The sequence below is a fragment of the Epinephelus moara genome, chromosome 16 (genome assembly GCF_006386435.1).
Source record: "Epinephelus moara isolate mb chromosome 16, YSFRI_EMoa_1.0, whole genome shotgun sequence".
Classification (NCBI taxonomy): Eukaryota; Metazoa; Chordata; class Actinopteri; order Perciformes; family Serranidae; genus Epinephelus; species Epinephelus moara.
The window spans coordinates 37,898,209-37,919,946 of NC_065521.1; the positions used below are offsets into that span (position 1 = coordinate 37,898,209).

At 40.0% G+C, this 21,738-nt stretch overlaps 2 protein-coding genes across 5 annotated transcripts in view; one reads left to right on the forward strand and one right to left on the reverse strand.

Moving 5' to 3' along the window:
• Positions 1-14: 14 nt before the first annotated feature.
• Positions 15-21,738, reverse strand: part of klhl12 (kelch-like family member 12) — a 28,610-nt gene continuing 6,886 nt past the window's right edge. The window contains exons 1-13 of one of the 4 annotated variants that reach the window (XM_050065763.1): positions 8,889-9,026; positions 8,679-8,789; positions 7,869-8,095; positions 6,675-6,828; positions 5,779-5,996; positions 3,744-3,893; positions 3,513-3,627; positions 3,305-3,411; positions 3,023-3,218; positions 2,738-2,896; positions 2,534-2,632; positions 2,263-2,449; positions 15-976 (exon numbers count right to left, since the gene is read on the reverse strand). In XM_050065763.1, the coding sequence (XP_049921720.1) occupies positions 850-976; positions 2,263-2,449; positions 2,534-2,632; positions 2,738-2,896; positions 3,023-3,218; positions 3,305-3,411; positions 3,513-3,627; positions 3,744-3,893; positions 5,779-5,996; positions 6,675-6,828; positions 7,869-8,095; positions 8,679-8,736 (1,797 nt within the window). In that variant the 5' untranslated portion in view covers positions 8,737-8,789; positions 8,889-9,026 and the 3' untranslated portion in view covers positions 15-849. Of the gene's footprint in view, positions 977-2,262; positions 2,450-2,533; positions 2,633-2,737; positions 2,897-3,022; positions 3,219-3,304; positions 3,412-3,512; positions 3,628-3,743; positions 3,894-5,778; positions 5,997-6,674; positions 6,829-7,868; positions 8,096-8,678; positions 8,790-8,888; positions 9,030-10,052; positions 10,134-21,738 lie in introns of those variants that run through there. The other 3 variants (XM_050065765.1, XM_050065764.1, XM_050065762.1) reach the window with 3 other exon arrangements.
• ptpn1 (protein tyrosine phosphatase non-receptor type 1) lies at positions 9,176-20,028 on the forward strand. Its single transcript, XM_050065767.1, has 10 exons — positions 9,176-9,315; positions 9,451-9,749; positions 11,489-11,579; positions 12,896-12,996; positions 15,406-15,504; positions 15,612-15,749; positions 15,875-16,084; positions 16,275-16,436; positions 16,566-16,726; positions 17,888-20,028. Exons 2-10 carry the CDS (start codon positions 9,693-9,695, stop codon positions 18,174-18,176), a joined length of 1,308 nt encoding a protein of 435 aa, XP_049921724.1. The 5' UTR covers positions 9,176-9,315; positions 9,451-9,692; the 3' UTR covers positions 18,177-20,028.

The following is a 21,738-nucleotide window of genomic DNA, read 5'->3' on the forward strand; positions in this document are numbered from 1 at the left end:
GAGGAGAAAACGCGTCAGTTCTCAGAGTGTTTATTCACTTCCCAGGCAACAGTGATGTTGGGACTTTGTGTCCTACATGTACATGTCCAGATTTATAAGCTGAGGGGAAAAAAACAAAAAACATGCACCTCATACTTATTGGTTTGTGGTTTTCAGGGACAAAATAATCAGCTGGTACAATTCAGTCATTTTCTAAAACGATATTGATCTCTAAATATATATTCTGAGAGCAACGATAAGTATTAAACCTCCTGTATTAAAGTGATTTGAGTCTAAAAGCACTGATTACAGAAAGAATTACAAAAAGGGCTGAAGTACTGACCCATTAATGACCTCGCAAATGCCGAATGAGTGCACTCGATAAGAAGCCAATGTAGTGTAACGATCATCAAAGTCAAATGGGAGGCAACACGGATGTTCACTGTTTGATGTAGGCCAAAGTCATAAGGCATATAGCAGCAACTGGAGTCTGAATCAACTCCGTCTATTCACGCTTTCTTATGATGAGTAGAAATATATTGCACTTTGAAGACAAACTGAAAAAATAATCTCACAGGTAACGACAGCAACGAGTACCACTGAAGAGAGTCATGCAAGTGGTGATGGGCTCCTCGGAGGTGAAGTCTACCACGGCGAAGCTGAATCTCTGTTGCACAGTCCGACTGTCGAAGGGTTGACCATCCAGTCGAGGAGGCAGCCCCCAAACTGCTGTACTTTTTTCAAGAGTACCTATTTGCATACTGGCAAACAAACATCTCCCTTTGTGTGGTTCTGTTTTTGTGGCATTTTAGTCTAGCTGCCCGTCCTCCCGTCTGCTTTTCCTCTTGAGGTTCTTCTTCTTGGCAAAGATCACTTTTCTCGTAGAACGCAGACGCCCGCGTCGCACCGCTGCGTCGCCATCGAAGTGACAACCTCCCAGGAGTCGATGACCGGGTCGTAACATTCAATACTGCTGAGGAGAGAGTTCCCGTCATATCTACAGAGATGTGAGACAAACAGAGGAACTGAGAGCTCTAACCACAACGATCAGCACGAGGATGTTTCACAATATAATGATCCACATAAACCTGATGACTTGTCTGATGAGGAGAGAAGAAGAAGATGAAAGAGTTAATTTAAGTCTGAAACCACTTAAAGGACAGGTTCACAATTTTTAAGATCTTTCTAAAAACAACAGTCAGATGCCTGTGTGAACATTTAAACAGGTTTTGCTTGCTGTAATCGTTCCTCCTGTTCATACTGGCCATTAAGAGATCTCTTACTGAAGTGCTTTCAGTGTAAGTGATTTAGGACAAAATTCACAATCCTCCTCCTGTGCACAAACATGTTCAAAAAAGGTAGACAAATATAGTGGGGATCTTCCAATGTTACAGTCTTTTTGTTACTATGCCCCATGGATATATTAAAGAACTGGATACGGTGACACTGCTCAGCCCTGCTTCCATTTTTTTCCAGTGGCCATTCATCATTGCATTGAAAATCCCCCGTGGCCCAAAACGCATTTTCTTCATAGACCACAAGAGATCTATGCAGGTTTTATATAAGTAAAACTTCCCCAGAAAAGTGATTTTAAAAAACTGTGATGTCATTACAATGTAAAGTCTACTAGCCGAGCAGGAACTTGCGCGTGGAGCCAGCGAGAGAAACACTTCTGCATATACTCAGCGGGCCACATGACCCAAGAGGTAGGCTGGAAGCTAGAAACTTTTTGGGTATATCCACCAGGTGCACAATTGTCATTGGAGTATTCCAGATCTAATAATACATCCATGATATGCCCTCACTGATGCTCAACTGTAAACACTGATCGGCGAAACAAAGTGCGGTGAGATGATAAAATATGATGCAGGAAGTCCAGTTTGAGTTACATATCCATTGGTCTGAAGCTTATCAGGCACCAAAACATCACACAGAAGTTTATAATACTACAAGGGAGGATATCACTGCTCTGGACTGACATAACAGTAGCAATCATTTTATCTTTCATTGCACTCACCTACAGCCCTAGTAGACAATCCTTCAAAAACTGATGTTGCTGCAAAGAAGCTACTGTTTGTAAAACGTGGATGCTTCACACACAAAATTTGGGTTCTTGAGATATCGCATTCACAAGAATGAGATGGACGTACAGATATACAGAGGGACAACACAAAAACATAATGCCTCTGTCCAGAGCTGTCGCTGGAGTGGAGGCATTAAAAATTTAAACCTACCCTTTAAACCCACTGTCACAGTCAGAAGGACATTAGAACTCTTTCTTACCCGGCGATGGCGTAGAGACGTCCTCTGAGGACAGTTGCTCCTACGTAACATCGAGGCGTGGTCATACTGGCTACAGTGGTCCAATAGTCTGTTCTGATGTTGTAAACCTCCACAGAGTCGAGGTGTGAAACACCATCAAAGCCTCCCACCACGTAGATGTGGTCGTTGAGTAACGCCACACCAGCGCCTGAAAACAGCAGAAAAGTCTCAGATACACAGAATCACACACAGTCAGCTGGAATATTTAACTTCATCCTCTTTTCTTACCTACCTGACCGCTTAGTGGCCATGGGTGTAACACTGGTCCAGTGGCCTGTGTGTGGGTCATACCGCTCCACTGAATTTAGGATGTTTAGTCCGTCATATCCACCTGTGAGGAAATATCAGGGACATGACGAGTGTAGAGATGCTTACAAAAATAATCATATGTAAGCTGCAGCCTGAATATGACGTGTCAAAGATGATCTATCCACACCTAGACAGTATATGAGTCCACTGGCCACCACCAGACCAGCTCCTTCTCTGGCAGTCTGCATATCTCCCAGCATGCTCCACTGGTCAATGTTAGGGTCGTATCGCTCCATGCTGGTGTGACGCCGGCTGCCATCGAAGCCCCCAGCCACGTAGATCATGTCTGTCGAGAGCAAAATCAGATGGAACAGAATATTGTGTCAATTTCTAACAGAAAACATTCATAGAAAGTTTCACATAAACTCCAGCGAAGGTGTGAGTCATTAGGAAGAGACAGAAACTTGCTCACCTCCGAGTGTCGTGGCTCCAGCGAGGCCACGACGCACATTCATGGTGGCGACCGTGTACCAAACACCGTCCTCATCTGCTGTGTAGTCCAGGCACTCCACAGAGCTGAGTCTCGACCGTCCGTCATAGCCTCCGATGACATAAACTCGATCGTGGAGAGACACCGTGGCGACGTAACGTCTTTTCCGTGCAATGTTCTGTTAAACACACACCAGTCTGTATTAGGCAAATCTACAAAGATAAAGAATGTCACCACACTCTCTTATAAATATTCAGTACTTACAGGAAGGAAGCTCCATTCTTGTGTTTTTGGATCATATTTCTCAACTATGTCTATCGGTGATTGTTGGCTGCCAAACCCACCTATAACCAACAAGACTTCTTTGGCACCTGAAGAGACGAATAAATCACTTTTACTGTCAGTGTGGATTACAAAATAAGGGCACATGCATGTAGCTAAATTGCTATGAGAAAAAAAAAAGGATTCTCACCTAATCTTGCTTGTGTGCGTGGGCCCTGCATCTCACTCCTCAGCTCTGGTCTTAAGTGGAATTTCTTGGCTTCATCAACAAGGTCTCGACATGGCAGGCTACACCGAATGAGGGGCTGAAACGTGTCAAAACACGCTTAATTATGGTGCTAACTGTGATAAATACTTCAACACATAATCCAAGCTTGCCGTGTGATTTACACATCAACCTGCTGCATGTCGTCTGGCTCACCTCGGCATCAATGACATCTGTAATGTAGCGGGGGGTCAGGAGTGGCAGTCGGACGAATTCAAGCATGTCTGGCAGGTAGGGCTCTCGCTCTTTGCGGTTGTGTTTGACCCAGTTTAACACGGCTTCAAACACAGGCTCCTCTGAGTCCACCTACAGACAGACAGCACACACACAGAGAAGAGTTACAGCTCCATTTAATTAAACAATTAGCTGACAAGTGCAGTAAAATATTCATTGTCTAACTCTGCCATTCGTCTCCAACTATAATCATTAATTGTTGTGTAATCAAAAAACACAATGTGCAACAACACAGCCTGCTGAAGGTGAAAGAAGCTGTAAATTCCTTTACATGAGAACGATGACACATGGTTTCACTGAGCGTGACTGTGAATGACATGTATGGTCTAGTTTTGTGTTAAAAACAACAAAAATGACAGGATGAACCATTTGAGAGATTTGATGATGTATAAATCATTTTATGATAATAGCTGTTTTCACAAAGCAGGGCGTGCGGTTGGGGGCAGGAATTTCCTGAGCACAAAGACAAACCTAAATCAGGTTTTCTTCTCTGCAATTTTATTGTCAGCTCAATCCGCAAAACCGAGTGGAATTAAGAGGGGGGCCCACCGACTGAGATTACAGCAGGTTGGTACTTGTTTTTCTGTCTGTGCAGTCAGGTGTGTGAAAGACAATCAGAGAGCTGTGAAAGTCAGGTGACACTTTGCTATTTTAGCTGCTTGTCAGGCACCTTAACACAAATTCTAACCACGACAGTAAACACAGGTAGAAACATAAATGTACTGGGGAGCAGATACGTTATTATAAACCCTGTTTCAATCAACACACCTTAAATTTCAATATGACAATTTTGACCATCACTTTAGTTTTTATATGACAGACAATTTTAGCAATGAGTGGATCTTCAAGCGTTTATATATATTAATTTCGACTGGGTTATGTAAATCCATATATATATTCTAATCCTCACTCAGAGAAAAAAAAAAAAGTGTTGCGGAGCATTTTTCCTGTGGGCTCCAACAACACTAAACCCTTGAGCTTGCCTGAGAAGGACTAAATGCACAAAACCCACTATTTTTAAATATCCCATGGAGACAGACTCTCACTGCAGCCTGTTCTATTTTGTTCTGAAAATGTCGGCGTGCAGCCTCATTCTGTGGACGATTGGACTTTTGGTTTCAAAGGTACTATCCTGAAAGTGTTTGATGGAAACAGGGCTTTATAATCTACCTGTAACCTTTTTATCAACACGTATATTTTTGGACAAACCCCTTTGCAATCGCCAACATTCTGTTCAGTAACTGTCATTTAATTACAAATTTTTACTAAGTAACTGATTACAATTGCCTTTATTTTGTAAACTAATTATGTAACTCAATAACTAGTTACTCCCCAACACTGAACACAGTTCATCATTTCACAGAAGTCACATGACTCTGTTCACTGATTAGCTGTGGTTATTCTCTGGCCACAATTCTGGCTGAAAGTTAAACTATCACCCAAAGTTTCAGTTTGACCGCACTTCGCTGCAGAATCAAACAGCCGAAGCCCTGAGCTGCCATTCCTGCTTTCTATGGACACTGCAGGGCAGGTCACCGCAGGCTGCACTTTGGAGCTGCTTAGTGTGTTTTTGTCGTTAGGACAATAAAAAGCAGAACAAACAGACCGAAAAACAGCTTCTTTCCTAGAAATGTCCTCTGTTACCCCTCCTCACTGGCAGAGACTGAAAAAGACTACATGCTGTAAACATTAACCTCATCAACCCTTCCCAAAAACACACTCAAACTGTGTGACACTGTGTCTATATTTTGCTTGTCTGTATTTTGACTCTGTTTATTTTGCTTGTTACTAATTTGTTTGTTACTTTTATGCACACTACTGAGGAGCTGCTAAACTGATTTTCATTGTTCTGAGCACAATGACAACAAAAATTTATTCTATTCTATTACAGTGTTCAGTTATAGCAGATCAAGCGGCCTCGACTGAGAATAAAGTACAAAACAACTCGTTTTCTTACCTGGATTTCATCACATTTTATGAGCTTTTCGACTTCTGTCTGACTGAGCAGCATGAACTCCTCGTGCTGAACCACCTCGGAGAAATGCTTCTGGGAGAAGAGCTCAGCGGCCTGCATCAGGTCGAGGCAGTTGTGAGTTTCAGCAAAGTCGCGAATGCCCAGACAGTTGGAAGGATCGAGCTGACTCTCCAAAAAATCACAACACGCCCTCTTTACCCCTAAGGAAGGCAAAGAAAACACATTTGTTTTTATTTACACTTGTGTGGCATTCAAATTCCTCATGTTATTCAGCAACTCTTAATTTGAAAATGCCAAAGACAACTGTAAAATGGTGTCTTGCCTCAAGGATTCTGCAGGGTTCAATGAGCTAAAGTTAAAACCTTTTGAGATCTATTTTAAGACCACGTTTTTTGATCATACCAGCCGAAGTTTAAAAGTGTGATGGAAAACAAGTACAGATGATAAGGCGTAAAATTATTTGACATTTTAACATTTGACTGTAAGATTCCCGTGTACTGTAGCTAGCAGTGTTGACAGTGTTTGCTGCAAGTCTGATGCTGCTGCTGACTGAATTTCCACAAAAAAGAAGTGAACAGCCTCCTGCAGCACGACTCTACTGTCGAACAATGCCACTTTTAGTTTGAAGTGTATAAAACGTCCAGCAACCACCCACAATCACACACAACAAAGACATTTTCTAACTAAAATATCTATGTGCAGCAGGCAAGAGAAAATATCTAAAACATTTGTTTATAAGTTAAAACTGTTTAATATCCACTTTTGTGCCAAATTCAATTATTTTCAAGACCCGCAGATACCCTTTGATTATACTCACAATATCAGATGGCTTAAACACACACTTTTCACGAGCGTACAGCAAGCACTCCTGACTTTACCTTTGAGCTGCAGTAAGCACGCTGCAGGAAGCAGCTCTTGCACGTTCTCCACTGTAACTAGCACCGTCTCTGTGTACACAAAGTCCAAAAGGATCTCCATAGTTGCTGCAGTGAGCCCCTGAATGTCGACAAAAGATTTCCCCTTCTCTGCGAGCTGCAGAATCACAGAAACAGAGAATATCAGGCACAGTGACAAGGAACATATATGTAGAAGGATTAGTCAGAAGCATCGGGTATTCTCCTGTAGCAATACCGATAATTGTCTTGTTTACTAAAGTCAAACACTGCCTTATTCCTCATATATGCATGTCTAGCATCAATTTTTAATTTTATTGTCCTGATTGTCTGAACTGTAATTTTACTGCTTGGTCTATTCTGTGCACATGACATGTATTACATGTGTGTCTGTCTTGGAAGAGTGATTCCTCTTCATTTGCGGTTCTTCCATTTTTTCCCCCGTTAACGGTTTTATTGGGGGAGTTTCTACTTGTCAAAATCTAGAGTCTAAGGACAGAGGGTGTCATATGTTGTACACATTGTAAAGCCCCTTGAAGCAGATTTGTGATATTGGGCTATCCAAATAAAACTGACTTGACTGACTTGACTTAGACTCAGAAAAGCCAATAAAAGACTGAAGAATAAACAGATCATACTCAGATGCGTTCATCTTTGTCCCTGAGAAGATTCCTTTGTTCCCTTGAAAATAAAAAGCCATATGTGAAAAACAAACTGTTTCAATTGATCCACACTGCGTGGAAAATAATAGGTGTCAAAGAACACATCTCCATGCAGTTGATTTTTGATCATGCTACTCTAAGTCAAGCCAATAAGATCATCACTGACTCCTCTCACGTTCTGCATTCAGAGTACGAGCTGCTGCCCTCTGGTAGGAGATTTAGAGTGAATCGTTAAAACACTGAACAGATTTAAAAATCCATTCATACCTCTGTCTGTAAAGCTTTTAAACAATGGCAGATAAAGCCAAATCTGGCATTGGATTTTGCTACGTTGGGTATAATGTTGATTTGTCTATGTGCTATGTAATATGTTGTATTTCTGTGGCTGCAGTATATGTGTAGGGCCCAAGACAAATTTCCAACTCTGTAGGACAATGAAGTTGAACTTGCTCTTGTAGAGTCAAATAATATTAACAATTCAATGTCTTTCGGAGCACTCCAGCATTTATAGCATTACCTCACTGGTGAACATGGCACAAAAGTAGTCACTGCAGGCAGCCAAGACGATCCGGTGCGCCGGAAAATCTGTGTTCTCCACCCTCAGTGTGATATCACAGAGTGTGTTGCTCTTGCGAAGTGAGTTCATGGCATTGAGGATGGATTTGGCGTGAGAGTTGGTCATGATGTCCTTGGGAGCCATGTTGCCTTGAGAATCGCTCACAGATCTCAAACTACTCCAGGAATCTAAAACAGATAAGACAAGCTTTGTTGAGAACAATCTTGAGGAGGAGACACTTCTTTATACTCACCTTTCACTGCATCATTTGCACATAAAGCACTTACTGTGTGTCTTATCATTTGATGAGTGATTGAGTATATATGAGTGCATTAAATGAGTGTGAAAGTGTGTGAGATTGCAACTTGTGTTTCAAGGTGACAGAAAAGGGTGTTTGCTTGATGTGTAAAAAGTTAGAAAGCCAGAGAAACAAAGATGTAAATTATATTCAGGTACTGTACTTTAACACTGTTTTGAGATATTAGTGCTTAACTTGTACAATTTGTGAGACTTGCATTTCATTTTTGAGTATAATATAGTACTGTATACTCATTTATGTCATTTGTATGATAGCTGTAGTCAGCAGATTAAGATTTTTCATGCAAAACATGGCAAACTAATAAAAACGTGTCCCATCTTCAGTAACAGGAATTTGAGGTTTGATATAAAACTACACATTTTTGTGCTAATAATTGATGCTTAAGGGAATTTTTGAGTGCAAGTGAGTCACTTATAACTTAGTAATTTAGTGTTATTGCTAATGCAACTTACCGTTAAAAGATTTGAATACTTTTTCCACCACTGGGAGGCAATAACTATAGCTACACATTAGCAAGCAGCAGCCAACGACAGCTGAGGGCTAACGCCAACGCTAGACAACAACTAGGAAAACAAACAGGCATATAAAGTGAGCCGAGGCCAGAGGAAGACAACACATGAAGCGACACACACAGAAGAACTTGGCAAGAATTTGTGTAATACCTGTCGCAGCCGTAAAGCTGATTCAAAACGTCTAGCTAAGTTGCGTTGCTAGCTAACGTTAGTAGCACCAAAGTCCCTTGTCCCAGTTCCTGCTGTCAGTCACACTGCCTGGAGAACAGCCACTGAACTACAGCTAATCCATGATGACCTCTGATAGGTCACAGCACGCGCCGCCTCCTCGAAGACATATGTGTCTAAAATGTCACATATAATCTCATATCGTCCTCGGTGCGAGTTTTAACCAGCTCGGATATCTCGTTGATTAAACTGCAGCAGGTCACAGCAGCACAGACTCCACAGATTGGACGTAAACAGACCATTACGTGAGTGTACGTGCGCGCTCCCACAGTAGGACGCGTCACGTCCCAGACACAAGATGCCTTCCGCGCGTCCTCGCTGCTCTGTTTCTACAGCTGCCGTTGAAATGGTAAAGTGAGAATTTCTTGCTACTAAAGTTGTGTATTCTGGTTTTATCAGGAGATTTAAATCGCGAAACACACCCGGAGAACCCGGAGTGGATTATAATCTCTTTAAAAAAACCCACATTGTGCTCTTTTTTTAGCCACCGGAGGACGGCGGCTGCACCGTGTAGGAGGAGCCAGCGGCGTGTTTCCGCTAACCAGCGCCGAGAGAGGTAACACGGTAATCTATGCTGCCCTGCTGAGAATTACAGGATATTGGCGGAACAGTTGTCAGCTATTGCGGGACACTGTTAAGAGTAAAAACTGCTAAATCACCGGGGATCTGCGGGTGTCCATATCTGAGGAGGAAGAAGAAGAAGGAGTGGCAGCTGGACTGTCAGCAATGGAAGCCGAGTTTCGGGAAATCGATGAAAACGGGAGTTGGAGCGCCATTTATCAGGTAGGACCTCTCCGGCAAAACCAAGGTGGAAATGGACTGTTAGTGAAGCTCATACTTTCAGGGCCAAATGTTAGCTGTAATGTACGATGAGACTGCAGCAGCGGAGCTACCAGTCAGTGTAGTTATCAGCCTTGTTCGTGTTTAGTTGAGTCCGCGGATCAATCCGATGATTGATGTGTCTCCCTGGGTCTCAAGCAAGCAGCACCTCCCATCACTTTACTGTTATATTACTGTATATTACATACAAACTGTACATGTGGTGTCACCTTTTGTTTAGACATGAATATTTCAGCTTTTACTCACCTTGGATCAGTGGTTGGAAGTACTCACATCTTGTACTTGAGTAACAGCAGCAATACTACAAGTAAACCCTGCAGTCAAACCCTAATTAAGTAAAAGTACACAAGTATTAGCACCAACTATATGTAAATATTAAAAATATACTCATACAGAATGGCTATTCACAAAACAGATTAAAAATACAATAGTACAATTCTACAATACATAGGAAATAATCAAGATGTGAAATGGTACTATCTGACAAGCTATCAAATCTTGAGCTAAGGGGCTGATTGTATTTTTAAAATGTGCTCACTAACAAGTAGTCTAGAATTTAGGAAAAGTGCATGTAATATCTTCCTGAGACCCTTTGTCCTCACATGAGGACACAAAATTTTGGGTTTACTTGATTTAATGCTTCATTCTGCCTAACTTAGACCTGTTGTCCTCGTTCGTGGACACTTGTTTGTGCCATCTAGTGGTAGTAAGAGCACAATACACAAGGTTCGAAACCTGATCTCATTTCATGGTTGAAACTTATTTATTTATGATTAATAATTGTAGTTTGATTTGATAACAAATTTGACCACTTTTAGCAACAGTAGCAAGCTGTTTATTAGGAAGTACTTGTTTGAGGACATTGGGACTTAACTGGGTCCTACTGATCCCAAATAGCTAGGAGGAATTAAAAATGCACACCAAACAAACGTTCGGGTCTTAAAAGGATTCACAGTAACATTTATAGCCTACAAAACTCCCAAGACTAACCAAAGATCTAGACTAAACTACACTAATGCTAACTACAAAATTGTCCCAAGACATTTAATCCATCAGTCTAAACATTGGTTTCATCGGTGAGAATCAAATATATTATAACACTAGGTTAAAATAAGTGATGCAGATATTGTGCAAGCATCACTCATGTTGCAGCTGGTAACTGTGGAGCTATTTCTGACTACTTAATATACTGCTGAGAAGCTTAATGTATTAGTTGGTACTTTAGTTGTATTTTGTATTGTCTGAATCTGCAGTAGTAAAAACTTGGCACCAAAATTGTTGTGGAGAAGAAGTCTAAGTAGTATAAAATGGAAATTCTCAATTAAGGTAACATATTTGAGTAAATATGCTTAGTTATATTCCAACCACTGCCTTAAATGAACTTATTTTAATGGTTTGTCCACAGTTTCCTGCACAGAATTTCCATTATTTACAGCTCAGTGTGTTATTATATTTTCACAGTTTACTTAGATGAGTGGGCGTGCTAACATACCACACACCAAAATGTTTTTCTACATAATTAAATAAAGAAACAACCCCCTTTCAAGAGTCATTATACATGCTAAGATTTTAGGTTTTAAAACAACCAAAGGGACACAACCTGCACCATTCATGTTACATCAGAACTCAAATGTCATGTAAATGTAATGCTAATGTAATGCTATTTTTGTATCCTGTCACAGGAGATTCGCCAGCAGTCATGTGAACTCCCGTGCAAGGTTGCCAAATTACCTGAAAACAAGACTCGGAATCGTTACAGAGATGTTAGCCCATGTAAGTTGCTCTTTTGTCTCTCTGAATGCACCACACAGAAAAAAAATACTCCTTTACATTGATGACAGCTCTGTGATCGGCTGTTAATGTTCAAGCGTAAGCCAGCGGTAACTTATTCTGTAACGTTACAGCAGCACAATGTTAAACTGAGTCTTCCACAGTTGAATGTTATACAAGCATGCCAGCTTACTGCTGTTTGACCTCAGTCATTTGAAACAACACAATGTCAGTATTACACAATAGGCAGAGCGCTGCCTCACTGTGGACGCACGTAATAAAGGATGTGACTTCACATAAAATAACTTCTGCTCTTTTTTTTTGAAGAGAGAAAGTACAAAGAGGTGAAGCTACATGAGGGTGGCAACATAATAATCATCTGTATTTAAAACCCATTTGTATAGGCTGGCTTTTATGTAATGCTGAATGACATTTAACAACAGGGGTGTAAATGTGGCAGGGTTAGTTCAACAGCTTATGTGCACCTGTATTCTCATCACACAACTAGACACTGACGAATGATTAAAAAACAAAGTAAAGTTGTATTGGAAACTGGAGAGAAAGGAAACAGTAGGAAATGAACCACACCAATTTGTCATAACCATCTTAAACCAAACAATCAGACAAGTATAAAACTCTGTGGACGCGCTTCAGTTGACCTATTAAAACGTCACATCAAACACGAGTGCCTGTCTCAGCAGATTTTATTCACATTTTTAAATACTGTATCTATTTTGAACTTTTCTCCTATTTAATCTCACATTTTATTCTTTAAAACACATTGAGAACATATCTGAGAAAGGACTATATAAGTACATTTAATTGTTATTATCATTTATGTTCAGCCATCCTAGCAGACACACTGTTTTTAACCACAGATGTGTCTTTCCATGTAATAATATTTATTTGGTGTGGTTCAGTGTTTAAAATGAATTATTATTCAATATTTTTTCCTGTAATATCACCATCCAACAGCTGAACTATGTGGTTTCCTCTTTTTCACACTGAATAAGCTATGCAAATTATGCAGAGTAGTTACTGTATATGTGCCGTCGAGTGTGTGAAAATGTGAAAAACCGTAAACTGAAACTCGCTCACGCTGTTTACTTTTTAACTGAAATGTTCCTTCAGTGGACGCATCAAAAACAAAGTTGACATTATGTGTCTCAGTATTAAAAAGCTACCAGCTGTGTTTTGTTCAAAGACACGACCGGTCATATGTTCCCAGCAGCTGTGTCGGTCTGAGAAGTACATTTTTAGTCCCCTGAGGGTTGTGACATGTTTAAAGCACACAGGCATATTTTTCTTCTTCTCCTCAGTTGACCACAGCAGAATATGTCTGCAGCTGGGTACGAACGACTACATTAACGCCAGCCTAATAACAGTAGAAGAGACACAGAGGAACTATATCCTCACTCAGGTAAGCACGAGTCAGTACACACTCCTCAGACACAGATGGTCCCACGCTTACACAGAATTCAAACCTGTTATTTATATGATATTGCACAATGTTTATACCAGAGAAAAACTGTGATGCAAGTATTGTGTGACAGCAGCAAGGAAGTAGGTATGGGTGGGGCTATTGTCCGTGCTGTGGCATGGAAAACTTCACACTTAAGTCAAAGGTTTCTCCAGAAAATAAATAAATGTAGACAAAGACAGAGAGATTTAGCCTGCCCTAAGTTATAAACATGGGGCTGACAATTCAAAAGCCCCTCTGAAACAGTTTCAACTGAACATCATGAAGGTCGGATTTATTGGCAAGGAGAAAGGACACTGAAACAGAATGACAATATTTAGTTTGTCAGTATAAGTTTTTTCTCTCTGGTAGACATAGGGCACTAAAATAATGCCTTATCATGCTGACATGTAAAGGCCCAGTCACACCAACCCGACTTCAGAGAACTAGCTGCAATGAAAACACTGTGCTGCGTTGCCTGACATCACCGTGTCTCAGCTAAAAAGCTGCACATGAACACACTGCAAAGCCTACAGCTGACGGCCAACCAGCACTGTCGTTCTGCACCTGCGTGAGAGGAAATAACTTTCCACACTAGCAAACGGGTTATCTGTAATCACCATTCAAAAAGGGAAACTGGAAGACTGTCTTGACTCCTTTTTAGCCAGTTAGCACTTTAACAACACCGTCCAGTCTTGAAAGAACAAGGTATATGTACTGTACGCCAGTGAACAATAACACAAACCATCGGGTAACGTTTCTGCTGAAGTGCTCAATGGCCAAAGAAAAATAATCTCATCTAATGGAACAAGTTTGTTTTGGTCTTTCTCCCTCTTAAAATGAGATATTTGTTTACTTTCCTCACTTCCATTTCTCTTCTCATACACTGAGGTAAGCTGCAAAGTGATGTCATTCACTTACGGACTCTACCGTAGCTGTCACCGATTCACCATGCGTAATCAGCCCCCCCCCCCCCCCCCCAAAAAAACAAAAAAAAAACAAAAAACAACAGGGTTTAAAAAGGGTCAACAGATGCTCACCGATGGCTCAACATTAACTGACAGACAAATATCAGCTTGGTGTGTCATAGCCTTAATGTTTCTAGCTAGCTATGAGAATTTTGTTAGCAGTTCAGCGCTTGGTTGTATATTGTGTATCTCTGAATGCTTCCTGTGGGTGTGGTTTTGTTATGTTTGGTTTTGAGTATGACACATTGCACTCTGTCTATATACTGCTAATAAATCAAAGGCTTCCTGCTGCACTGGCTCAAGACACTAGGCGTATACGATCGTAAAAATCAGGTGTTATTAAGGATAGAGTAAGTAGTCACATAGGAAAATAAAGCAATGGATGTCCAGCTTACTCACTGTGAAAGTCCATGGTATGGGCCAGCAGTCCAAAATGCATCCGAGGCACTCTGACTGTGGTAGAATAGTTTATAAATTTTTGGATAGATTCTTGATGAGTTTTAAATTGACTATCTGTCCCCAGTGCATTTAATACCCTGATGAAGACTCTTTATTCAAAACCCGTAAAGGATTTTTAACCATAATCAGAGTGCCTCAGATGCATTTTTGGACTGCCAGCCCATACTTTGGACTTAAACACTGAATAATCTGGACAGCCATTACTTTTTATTCTTATGTGGCTTCCTGAGAATTGAGAAAAAAATTAGGGAGTGCTGCACTGGCTGAAGACACTAAGTGTAGGCGATCGTAAAAAGGAGAGTGCAAGTGGTCACATAGGAATAAAGCAATGGATGTCCAGCTTACTCACTGTGAAAGTCCACGGTATGGGCCAGCAGTCCAAAAATAGTTTGTGGATAGACTCTTGATGAGTTTTAAATTGATCATCTGTCCCCAGAGCATTTTATACCCTTAGAATTAAATTATTTTTTTTAACCCCAAAAGCATGAACAAACAGCAAAAGGTTTTTTTTAAATCCTCAGATTGCTTACTGTAAGTAGCCTGAGAAGTGAAACGTGGGTATAACAAAGTCCACAAATCCCTTGCTGCTGCTCATGAAGCTTGTCGCTGTGAGTGACTCAGTTGAGTGTTTCAACATTTTTATCAACTATTCCCATCTCTCATCTGGATTTTGGCAGCTGGACAGTAAGAGCAGTGAGGTCCCAATGGGAGATGCCCACTTGGTCTTTAGTATGCAGCTGAAGTTTAGATTTCAGTGTTTGTTGAGCCGAGTATTTAGACTGTACACTGAAGATTTAATATATCCGTCTCTTCTGTAGAAGTCTTTTTTAAGAATATCAAATGCCTTGCAGAAATCTTTAAATAGATGCACTGTTCTTATTTAGCTATACTAAGAATAAATTCCTCTCTGCGAACACAACAGTTGTTCTTTTTTTTTCCTCAGGGACCCCTTCCAAATACATGTGGCAACTTCTGGGAGATGGTGTGGGAGCAGAGGACCCGTGGTGTAGTGATGCTGAACAGAGTCATAGAGAAAGGATCTGTAAGCAGTGGCTTCTCTTCTTACAGTGTGACTTTCTTAAAATGTGACAGTCCTAGTAACCTCACTGCTCTTCTCTTTCTGTTATGTGCATCTTTGTTTTGTTTTAGATTAAATGTGCCCAATATTGGCCACAGAGAGAGGAGAGAGATATTATCTTTGAAGATACCGATTTCAAGCTCACCTTTGTCTCAGAGGACATCAAATCTTACTACACAGTCCGTAAGCTGGAGTTGGAAAGTCTGTCTGTAAGTTTTTTCTCCTCTTTAGATTTTGTGTGTGTGAAAGTGTACATGGTTTCAGATTAGGACTGAAGTCTTTTTATTTAAGAGGTTTTTTAATTCTTCTTTGCATGTTTGATTTTCTTTTACAGACTCAAGAGACTCGTGAGATTTTACATTTTCACTACACCACCTGGCCTGACTTTGGGGTACCAGAGTCTCCTGCCTCCTTCCTTAACTTCCTGTTTAAGGTGCGGGAGTCGGGTTGTCTGAATTCAGACCACGGACCGGTGGTGGTGCACTGCAGCGCCGGCATTGGACGCTCCGGGACATTTTGTCTTGTGGACACCTGCCTCTTATTGGTTTGTACAGAGCTCTGCTTAAGGAATCACGACATTAACTGTCTGTCTGTAAAATAGATTAACACTAAAGCCTGTGATCATTGTTAAACCAATATTAATGAAACTGACTCTGCTGCTGTAGAACTGAATTATATTCAGTAGCTAAAGACTCAGGACTCTTAAAACTGAATGTTTTTGCTGTGTTATGTAGATGTCCATGCGTAAGGACCCGTCTTCAGTGCGTATTCGTGACATTCTGCTGGAGATGCGACGCTATCGAATGGGCTTGATTCAGACAGCAGATCAACTCCGCTTCTCCTACCTTGCTGTCATTGAAGGTGCCAAGTACATCAAAGGAGATACATCTGTGCAGGCAAGTCCTTCCTCTCTACTCTGCTCTTTGTTCTGAAGTTACAAATTTCGCTAAGTTTATGCGCTATTCGACATAAGGCAAAACTCCCAGTTTTTGCAAATACTCAAAGAGATTTTGTTTTTTCTCAAGGAGTCATGGAAAGAGCTCTCGAACGAGGAAGATGATCCTCCAGAGTTCACCCCTCCGCCTCCTCTTCCTCCTCCCAGAGACCCTTACAATGGCAGAGTTGAGCCATCCTTTTTCCCTGAAAATGATGAGGTCATCCAACAGATGGAAATCCGCAGTCTGGGGTAATTATCTGAATAATGTTTTTTGAAAAATGTTGTTTCAGTTTGACTATCGTCGTTAGTTGAAAATATTTTTTAAAGCAGAACAGTATTTGGTTGCATCAGCTATTTGTAAACCAGCTTGATGATATAGTGAACACCTGACAAAACTTGTAAATACAGTAATGAATTTGTTTTATTTATATGTGCAAGCATTAGAAATATGTGTTCCACAGTTAGAGGATTTATGAGTACTCCTAAAATATTAAAATACTTGATTAGGGTAACCTAACTGACGTCATTTGGTCCTTTTAGTCCAAGGTAATAACATTACATTTGGTTAGTTTGGTGAAATGTACATTAAAATAATCCTTGTTTACATCATTATTAAACACCGTCTTATGAAGTGTTGGGGCGGATGTGTCAACCATATTTGATATGACTGTTTCTGAAGATGTTTTATTAGCAAGCTAAGCCGTGGGTTGCTCAGTTTCCATGAGGATACAGCCTGTTACGTCTTACGTAGATTTTAAAAACGAAAGTGGTTGTTGTGTTCGTAAATCCAATCTGATTCTCTACACACTATTTTAATGTAGCCTTTTATTTCTATATCCTCCTGAGACCAGGACTTTTGTTTGGTATGCATTTTTAATGTCTCCTAGCTATTTTGGATCAGTTGATCGTCTTCTCGGCGCTCTGCCAGGGCCACTAGATGGGATAAAAAAGTGTCCAAGAATGAGAAGAACAGGTCTGAGTTAAGTAGAATGAAGTATAAGGTCAAGGAAACCCAAAATTTGATGTCCTCATATGAGAACACAGGGTCTGAGGAAGATATGAATGGACAAACGGTTAAGTTTCATTGACACTGCACCTGGTGCTCTGCTGCTCCCGCTGTTTAGAGTATGATCAGCTGCTCGGAGAGTGTGGTGCTCTGAATAACCCAGTGGTATTCTAACAGCACTCCAAATTAGTTTGTGCCAGAGTGTGCTTCAGCGCTCAGAGTGACTTTTTGCTAATGCACCAAATGTGTTTGTGAGAAAGAGAGACGGATCGCGGAGCACAACCTCAAAAATAGAAGATCAATATGTGGCGGTGAATGTTAATGTGACGGGCCACTACAAATACATTAAATGAATGTTAACTAACTTGCACGGGGACATTAAAGCCATCCTTTACTCAACTCAGGTCCTCACAAGACTCAGGGCTGCGACAAAGGAACATTGCTGCCCCCCAGCCTCCTGCTGACGGTGCCCAGCTCGATGGCCACATGGGAATCGGAGATCATTCCTCCAAAGCTCCGACCATATCTGAGCAGCAGCAGGAGATGGAGGAGCAGGAGTTACCAGAGGCAGCGCAGCAGCAAAAAGAAAGCTCTCCTGTGCCGGGGACTTGGTCCCCTCTACTAACCAATGTGTGCCTGTGCACAGCGCTGGCTCTCAGTGCTTACGTCTGTTATCGAGCCTGTTTCCACTGATGTCTGTCCTTCCTTCCTTTTTTTGTTTTCCCTGTCTCTCCACTGATGTTGCAAAGTGGACTCGGCTGACCGATCAGCCTGCTTTGACTCTGAGTTTACTCTGTGAGTGAGTGGATTGTTTGGACTTGCAGATTCAGGTTCACTCGTTTATTTTACAAATGCAGTGCGAAGTGGTTGGCTGGTTGGGATTAACAGGCTGCCAGTCCTCATTGCCCCACTCAAATATACTTTCAATACGTCATCATGGATGCTCAGGGCCTCAGTTTTTCAGGTGTCACATCGCAAATACGTGTCCCGACTTAAACACAGATGATACATGTCTGTCGAGGAGGAGGGTTTTGTTTTAGCTCCCCTGTTCTGTGAACATGATGAATGGCCTGTCAGACATTTTACACGTGTTTCCTCTCTTATTTACCAAATGACACTTTTATGTGTTCTTCCATTTCATCCTTTATGAAGGTGTCCGTTAGGATTTCACACATTTCTCCACCTTCTCTTTCTTTTGCTTTCACAAATGATCAGAAATCACAGAGCCAGATTTTTGACCAGCCTGTCTGAAAACATGCCAGTAAGGGAGACATTTTTATAAACTGTTTTTTTTTTCTAATGGGTCAATATTAAACCCAACAGTAAGGTGAAGTATGTGAACGTAAGAGGGAAGCAATCCTGTGCCCACGAGATAAGAGATGCATGCTGGGGTGGGCATTGAATTATCTGCCCTCACTGGTTGGCCTGTGTAGGGCTGCAGGAGGCATGCTAGTTGAGTACATACAGTACATGTGTGTGTTTTTGTGTGTTTGCGTATTTGGCGCGAGTGGTAGTTAGTGGAGCTTTCTACTGATGCTTGAGTTAAATCTACTCAGTGAGAAATGATTAATATAACATTTACAGAACGTCAGATGTGAGCTGTAGACTGAGTTACCTCCGGGTAACTGATTCCCTCTGCGTTTTCTCTCCCTGGTGGCTCAAGAATTCCCCCCACTGTGGGATCAATAAAGTTTATCTTATCGTAACAGTGACACAGAAATGTCTTTAAAAAATGGTGCAGAGACAAGGTGGCATGTCTGATTGTACATTTATCTGGCATTCTCAAATTGACATTGGCTTTTGATTTAAATGTTTTGGATCTTTTCAGTCACAGTGGATAAAAATGTGTGGAGGCTTTTAATGCCAAGAGAATGTGTAATATAACATAAATGCAACTCTTATAAAGTAATATGTGTTCAGTTAGACACAAGAATGCCAGCTTATTGAGACACAAAGTAGCTACCACCCAACTTTTCGCCAGCAATACAAATACTTAATAATAACGTGTCACCCTTTATCAAACTCTTGAGTTTAAAACAGGGAAACAGGGATTTTAAACAAACCAAAAATCAAACACCAGCACAGGGATGAAAACAATACACTGTAGTGATGATCTGTTGTATCATGGCGTGGCCCTGAGCTGGCAATATTGTTTTGTATGATTCTTTTTTTTTTTTCTAGCATGCTGCATTTGTGAATCAACAGGTTTGTCATAAAAAGAGATTAGCTAAGCTGCTAGCATTCAGTTTACCTTTGTGACTCGACAAAGTTCAGTACTTGAGTCTGACAGCTGTACTTTTCTTTAGAATGTATAAACATCCTCAACAAGGACGCACCCTTGTTAGATATATATATATTTTTTTCAAATCAGGTTTCAGTGTGCTGAGTTTTTTTTTTGTTCTGCTTTAGCAAGGGATTAAACCTCAGCACCTGTGCAGCCATTGCACCAGGTTTTCCTGTTTTTTTTCTATACTTCTGCTGAGCTCAAAAACATGTATTTTTTTATTTACATTTGTTGTTTTCATTTTTAAATAAAAAACAAAGTTAATCTGTTCTGTTTTTTTTGTTTTGTTTGTTTTTTTAAAGAAACAATTGAAGTCTATGACCTCACTCCAAGTCTTACCTCTGCAACAATGACTGTGGTAATAAAAGGTCACACATCACTGTGTTTTCATCTCATTGTCAGGTCAGTGATATGAATAGGAAGAGAGGTGTATTTTAGTCCTGTTAAGTGCAATACATTCTCACAGTAAGTGCCAACAAGTTTAGAAATTTAACAACAGGAATAAGGTGCTCACGTGCATTTAATGATAATTAGTAATAACTTCAAGTCATCAGTCAATCAAACTGCTGCACACTGCAACAACATATCCACATTTGAAAGCTCAGAAATACTGGTATCGCTGTCTGATAAGGTGCCTGTTATATGTTAGCTTTATTCATTTTTAATGAGTAATTTACTTATGCTCCTTACATCATTTATAAACCATTCTGGCCAGAGTAAAAATCCCATTGTAAAGTCTTTATCAACTCAGTTTGGTATTTATGCAGTTACTAATGTTGGTTATTTATTCATATTTGCTCAGGGGTTTATTATCAGGCTGTCATGTCTGTGGTTATAATGAAGCAACACCACACGAGAAGGAGTGATGTTGTACTCAGTATCAGCACGTCTGTGACTCAGTCCACAGCTGTATGGCCTTGTGCCTACGACCAAATCACAGCCGTGCTGACGTTCAGTACAACAACACTCCCTCAAGAGTGATATTGCTTTTATATAACGGTTCTAGGCACCTTTTATTTAGTTTAGTTTAGTTTAGTTTACATTTTAGTAAAGTTTTAGTGTAGTTTAGTTAAGGTTTACATTTTATTTAAGTATAGTTTAGTTAAATTTTAGTGTAGTTTTAGTTAATTTTTAGTTTAGTTTAATTTTAGTTTAGTTTTAGTGTAGTTTAGTTTTAGTGTAGTTTAGTTAAGTTTAGTTTATGTTTTAGTTAAGTATAGTTTATGTGTAGTTTAAGTTAAGTTTTACTTTAGTTTAAGTTTTAGTTTAGTTTAGTTTTACTTTTAGTTTAGTTTTTGTTTATTTTTAATTTAGTTTATTTTAGTTTTAGTTTATTTTTACTTTTAATTTTAATTTAGTTTAGTTTAATTTACTTTAGTTTAGTTTTAGTTTAGTTATTTTAGTTTAGTTTTAGTTTAGTTTACTTTAGTTTCAGTTCAGTTTAGTTTAGAAAGGCAAGTGCAAATTAATAAATACACATGGTATAAAAATGCCAAAATCAACATCTGTAATCCCTTGGCCAAGATGTTACACAAGGCTACCTAAAATACAACAAAGTACAAAAACACAAACAAACAAAACAAAAAACATACAAACACTTTAAAAGACGTGTTTGAACACATCAACAATAAATTATTTTTTAGTCACAAGAATGTAATGATCATCAAATTTGTGATTCAGTGCTAAAACCTGAGGCAAGGTTAATGCAATATAAAAGAAAATAGAATTTTTTAGAAGCACTAGAGGCAGTGGTTATATATTTCCATATAAAGCAACACTGCAACATCAGCAGGACGTATTATTATTTGCAGCAGCAGAAAAGAGTTAGTGTTTACACATGTTCGTATTAATCACCCACTGTTTTAATTGATTACTAACAGATCTATAGGTATTTAGTTCTCTGATATGAACTGGAATTACATACCACCCTCTTGAGCACTTTTCCTCAGTAAATATATACAATCTCCTCTT

Coding starts and splice junctions, on each gene's coding strand:
- ptpn1 (XM_050065767.1), top strand. CDS start 9,693: ATGGAAGCCGAGTTTCGGGAAATCGATGAAAACGGGAGTTGGAGCGCC. Junction 16,085..16,274: donor TGGACACCTGCCTCTTATTG/GTTTGTACAGAG, acceptor TGTGTTATGTAG/ATGTCCATGCGTAAGGACCC. Junction 16,437..16,565: donor AAGGAGATACATCTGTGCAG/GCAAGTCCTTCC, acceptor TTTTTTCTCAAG/GAGTCATGGAAAGAGCTCTC.